We start from the raw sequence: 6,073 nt of genomic DNA, 5'->3' as shown, positions 1-6,073 counted from the left end.
ACCCCTGAGGGAGATAGTCTAAGGAGAAAATATGTCAGGTCAGGGCTCAGTCCCTTTGGGCTACTTTTTTTAAAAAAATGGTATATCCTGGGTAACGTGTAAAGAGTAGAAAGTCACTGGTCACGGTTCTAGAGCTTGGAAATCCAATATTAGGGTGTCTCTTAAAAGGGACCCAATTTCATCATCAGGGCTATGTCCTTGTACTCCCATCACCTCCAAAGGGCCCACCATCCAATATCATCACTTCTGGGTTAAGATTTCAACAGATAATATCCAAGCATTCAGACCATAGCAGGCTCCATGACTGCCATCTAGAAGAGAGAATATAGCCATGCTTAGTAACAAAGAAGAGTAAGTACCTTAGCAAGTAAGAGCAATAGGGCTAAGAACTGACAATCCACATCTTCATTTTTTGACCTGAAGTCACACTCTGCTTTTTACCCACCAAAATGTGGAAATCGAACTGAAATGGAGCCCACTCTCCCACACAAATGGATGGAGATAAAAGCATGCAATTGATCGTTCGCTGTTGTCTCTGAGTTGTCTCCAGAGCATCTCAGGATAAAGGTCGTTCAATGACACTTCAGGAAAGATCCACCACAACTCATGGATAAATAGCCTGATTTCTGTGAGCTGTGTGAATCAGGGAGAGCTTGAGTTTAGATGTGTGGCTCTGTGTAGCACACCAAGCTAGTTATTTTTCTATGATGACCAAGTTGAGGGCAAATTTGAGATGAGACCATCCTTGGGGGTTTCCTCTAGTGCTGGGCAAAGGCTGAAAATTGTGCTCTTGCAGCCCAAATCCCAGAGCCCTGTGCACCTGAAAGCAACTAGAATCCCAGTAGTTTCAGCAATAATCCCAGTAGGAGTTGTTGACACCGGGAAGAGGAGAGTGGATATTTTAGCCACTGTCTCATACGGTCCTAGCAAATATGGCCATGAAGAAGCAAATCGGAGAGCTTGCTGCAGTAAACATGATGTATTGAGCCAGGGCGCTGGGCCTGGTGCCAAGGATGACCGACTGAGTAATGAAGAGTCCATGACTAAGAGCTGGTGTGTCAAAGATGGTTACGTACCTTCCACGTGAAGAGTAGGAATGTAGAGGGCTTAGGCAAAATGAAAAGAGTTCTGGATAGGAGGTGAGAGTAAGTTCTTCACATGATAATAATCGATATTTACACAGTTTTGAATTTAGGACAAACACCTTTTTTTTTTTTAATAGATCTGCTTTGCAACCTCTGAAAGTCCTTTGGGAAATTTGAAATTACATGCAAAAATATAAACAGAGATTCAGGGGCACCTGGGTGGCTCATTCAGTTGAATATCCCTCTTTCAGTTTCAGGTCAGGTCATGATCTCAGGGTGGTGAGATGGAGCTCTGCATTGGGCTCCAGGCTTTGAAGGGGGTCTGCCTGAGATTCTGTCCCTCTCCCTCCAACCCTTCTGCTTGCTTTCTCTCAAATAAATAAATAAATCTTTAAAAAAAAGAAAGATTCACATTGGATACATTTTTTTACTTGCCTGTTTTTACTTCCAATGGTGCAAGAATTAGTTCTTGAGAGTGAACAAATCTTACATATTACAATGGTTCGTTGTCTTTAAATCAACCATATCTGACAAAATCTTAGTCCTTAATATTTATTTTCTTATTATCTCATATCTTATTGGTCTTTGTTGGGAATCTTATGTGAAGTACTGACATTGAGTTCATGGAAGTTATAGAAAATGTATGCAAGTTGAGAGCAGTAAAATTTACATCAAATAGTTGGTTCACCAGACAATTCTCCCTCCGTCATTTGCTTGATCTCAAAGCTGAATTGTGAGAGGTGGCCTTCCCTTATGTAATAGCTGCCATTGGTTGTCTGTTTATGTTGCTTTTGTTGGAGCCTTAGTGTGAACTGGGCTTCAGAATTAAATGCAAGTAGTTCATATTTGATCATTTAATTCTACTAAAGTTATTAAACACATTAATAATTATGTCAATTGCTGAAAAGAAATACATGTTGAGAATATCTGGATGAACATCTAGCACCTAGTGAAATTAAAAATTATTTTCTGATATGAAGCAAAATTAAAACTTAAGGCCTAGGGGCGCCTGGGTGGCACAGCGGTTAAACGTCTGCCTTCGGCTCAGGGCGTGATCCCAGCATTATGGGATCGAGCCCCACATCAGCCTCTTCCGCTATGAGCCTCCTTCTTCCTCTCCCACTCCCCCTGCTTGTGTTCCCTCTCTCGCTGGCTGTCTCTATCTCTGTCAAATAAATAAATAAAATCTTTAATAAAAAAATAAAAAAATAAAAAAAAATAAAAGTTAAGGCCTAAAGATACATGTTAGGAAAATACTGTAAATTTTCAATTGTTTTGAGTACTTCTAATAAATTTTTAAGTATATCATTGCAGTCCTATTATTATTATATATTGGTATAATTTTAAATTTGGATATGATTTTAATACATTACTGTTTATGTAAGTATATTAAAATTTGCTCTGAAAACTTAGCTATAAAGTTAAATAAAATGTTAATAACTTTTAAATTTACTTTTAGCTTAAAATTTTTGTCAACCTTTATCCTGTATTGGATAAAAGTGAAGTTTGGCACTCTTTCTATGCATAAAGTACAGCTACATAGAGAGGACATAAATAGATATAGAGGATAACTGTGTCGTTAAAATTTCATGAGGGATTCAATTAGCAAAAAATATCTAAAATGCCTCTGGAGTCAAGGGAAGGGGAGGCAATAATGAAATGAAATGGTTGAGAAACACTGCTCTAAACCCATTTGGAAAATGCAAAATGAAAAAAACAAAAGTAGAAAGTAAGAGGAACACTCAGAAAATGGAAACTAATGTGCTCCCATTTAAGAGGGTTCACAAGGCAAGATGCTCAGAGAACCTAGAGCCATGGTTCCCAGACTTGCCCACCCCAGCCAGGCCAGCAGCCTCTGCAGGATCCCCAATGGCCCTGCCCTTCTCCTTCTTGGTGGCCCTGGTGGTGCTCAGCGGCAAACTCCCTCTGCTCTCTGGGATGTGACCTGCCTCAGAACCATGGCCTGTTTGCCTGGAGGGCCTTGACGCTCCTGGGACAAATGAAGAGAATCTCCCTTATCTCTTGTGTACACAAGTACACACATGACTTTGCCTTCCCCAAGGAGGTGGTTGATGGCAAGCAGTTGCAGAAGGCTCAAGCCCTCTCGGTCGTGCATGTGATGGACCAGAAGATCTTCCACGTCTTCTGCACAGAGCCCTCATCTGCTGCTTGGAACAGGACCCTCCTAGAGGAATTCTGCTCGGGACTTTCTGAGCAGCTGAGCGTCCTGGAAGCCTGTCCCATGCAGGCGGCGGGAGTGGGAGAGACTCCCGTCAGGAATGTGGACTCCATCCTGAGGAACTACTTCCAAAGAATCTCCCTCTACCTGCAAGAGAAGCAATACAGCCCTTGTGCCTGGGAGACTGTCAGAGCAGAAATCACGAGCTCCTTGTTTTCATCAACAACCTTGCAAGAAAGGTTAAGGGGCAAGAAATGAGACCCATTTCAACATGGTAATGACTTTCACCGACAAATAGTATCATACTGCCCTGTCAAAGACTCTCATTTCTGCTATAATCATGACATGATGGAATCAATTTGTCACGTGTTTTCAGGAGTATTAAGTGACATCACGTCAGCTCTACAAGCACTAGCTGCTTTCAGATGACCATGCTGATTTATTTATGTATCTATTTAACAACTTATTTATTTAACTATTTATAGGATTTAAATTATCTTTGAATAATATTAGGTATACTTCCCCTTTGTGGTTAAGAGAAAAAAATATATCCTTTATATTTGTTCAATTTATTATTTCCTTTCTTTATTAAATGTTTTGTATAGAAAAATTCTTGTATTTGTTTATTATTTAAAAAAAGAAACGTCTCATTATGACCTGAGGAGAGAATGGATTGTACAACACACTTACTCATTATTACATTATTCATGCTATAAGTTAAAACTCGACTTTCTCTAAGCCAGTTTGTATGTTGCTGTCAGGATAGAGGTGGGCATAACAAATCCAATCCTGCTTTGTACCACTGATTTTTGTGGCAAAACCAGCCTGAAAACAATTATCGTACTGAAGTATCAGTCATGTTAAGCGGTATAATGAGAAGAAGAGGGAAAATGGAGTTCTCTCAGCAGAAGCTGCAGTCAGTCATGCCAGGAAACAAAAACAGAAGCAATAGATACCTCCTACAATTGACTGGTAGACTTCCAAGTGTAAATATTCTTGGAAAATGGATATTTGAGTCTGTGATTTATAAGCAACTGCATTAACTGAAAGCCTAGGAACAAGAAGTGGTCACACGGGAAGAGTAGACTATGAGAAAAGAAGATTGATTAAGATTGATTAATTGATTGATTCCTCGAGGGGCGCCGGAGTGCCTCAGTGGGCTAAGCATCTGCCTTCAGCTCAGGTCATGATCTCGCGGTCCTGGGATGGAGTCCCATGATGGACGGGCTCCCTGCTCATCAAGGAGTCTGCTTCTCCCTCCCCCGCCACCCCTCTCCCGCACCCCGACTTGTGCTTGCACTCTCTCTCTCTCAAAAAAATAAAATAAAATAAAATAAAATAAAATAAAATAAAATAAAAAGACTAATTCTTTAAACCTTTGAATGGTAAGGGAGAAAAGACCCACAAAGGAAATAAAGGTGGAATGGCCCTAAGGCAGTAGGACAAGAAAGAATATTGGGAAGAGTCTATTTCAAAGATGGAAAGTGCTTCAAAGAATTGCATCATTGCAAAATGTGGCTGGAAAGTTCCCACCACACTGGGATATGGGGAGCACTGAAACTTTATTGAGAGCTGGTTTGCCAGAATTCATCAATAGAAACCATACTGGAAGGTGGGGGGAGTGAATGAATACAAGAAGAGAAGTTAATGTATTCGGAGAAAATATTTGTGAGAGATTTGCCTTCTGAAATGCAGCAGGAAAACAGAATGGGAATTGGAAATTTTGTGAATTTTTTTCTGCAGAGTTCCCCTTTTTGCAATGTATGTGTCTCTCGGTTGATTCATGGATTTGAAGTATTAGCCAATCATGTTAATCTGTTTAATATGTATCTCTTTTAAAGCATGGCGCATTTCATTACTCACAATGCTAATTCATTATTATTTTGATTACTACTGTGTGGAACATCAGTAAGTTGCTCTATGGATTGAAACCATCTGGTATAGGCGGAAGCAGACGTAACTGCCCACAGTGAGAGCAGGTTTGGTGGAATTCACAACCAGAGACCACAGAGCAGCAGGTGGAAGGCGGTTGCAGAAGGGGGGAGATCCCGATGTCTTTCTCTGAGCTGGGAGTCACTTTCGTGTTGTCAGTCCCTTCCTGGTCAGATTGCCTTTGAGTTCCTGTGGCCTCAGTGCCTCCAAACGTAATGACAGCTTTCTAGCAAAGCTGAGTGGAGAAAGGAAAAAAAATGATGTGTTGAAAATGATGGAAACTAATGGTACAGGCCCTTCCTGTTTCCATTTTTACTTCCCTAGTTTGGTACTGACCTCAGGATGAAATGGAAAGGAATTCAGAAGAGCAAGACAATTCCTGTCGAGAAAATTACAAAATTAAAACGAACATATACAATTTTAAAACTCTGAACTAGTAAAGCAAAGGTGGCCGGTTTTTTCTAGCATCCTATGTGGCCTCACTGCCCCACATTTTCACTGTGAGACAGAGAGTAAGGAATCAAAAGGCTCAGAAGAAGAGGACTGACTAAATACTGCAGGGATGGTCATTCCTTCAATTGAAGCCCTGTAGGGCAGCGAAAGCCTCACAGAGTCCCCTGTGGCCTCAGAAACCGAGAGCAGAAGGAGGACTCCACAGTCTAATGAACTGAACTCCACACAGACATCAATTAACGACATAAAATTGCTGTCGGTATTTAAGGTAAAACTGAAAAAAAGGGGGGGTATGATTCATCCGTATCCGTGCCCCTGACACACAAATGTAGTACATAACGTTTACCTGTGTCTTCTGGAAGACATGGAAAAATACGACACATGAGTACCTGATGGGAAGAAGAGGAATTGGTCACAGAAACAC

At 40.8% G+C, this 6,073-nt stretch overlaps 1 protein-coding gene across 1 annotated transcript; it reads left to right on the top strand.

Annotated features, from left to right (window-relative positions):
* Positions 1-2,954: 2,954 nt before the first annotated feature.
* Positions 2,955-3,522, top strand: LOC100477562 (interferon alpha-1/2). Its single transcript, XM_002918533.4, is given in 2 exon segments — positions 2,955-3,005; positions 3,007-3,522. Coding segments are annotated over 2 exon segments (567 nt in total).
* Positions 3,523-6,073: the final 2,551 nt, after the last annotated feature.

The sequence above is a fragment of the Ailuropoda melanoleuca genome, chromosome 7 (assembly GCF_002007445.2).
Source record: "Ailuropoda melanoleuca isolate Jingjing chromosome 7, ASM200744v2, whole genome shotgun sequence".
Taxonomy (NCBI): Eukaryota; Metazoa; Chordata; class Mammalia; order Carnivora; family Ursidae; genus Ailuropoda; species Ailuropoda melanoleuca.
This window is presented reverse-complemented; position numbering and strand designations above follow the sequence as displayed.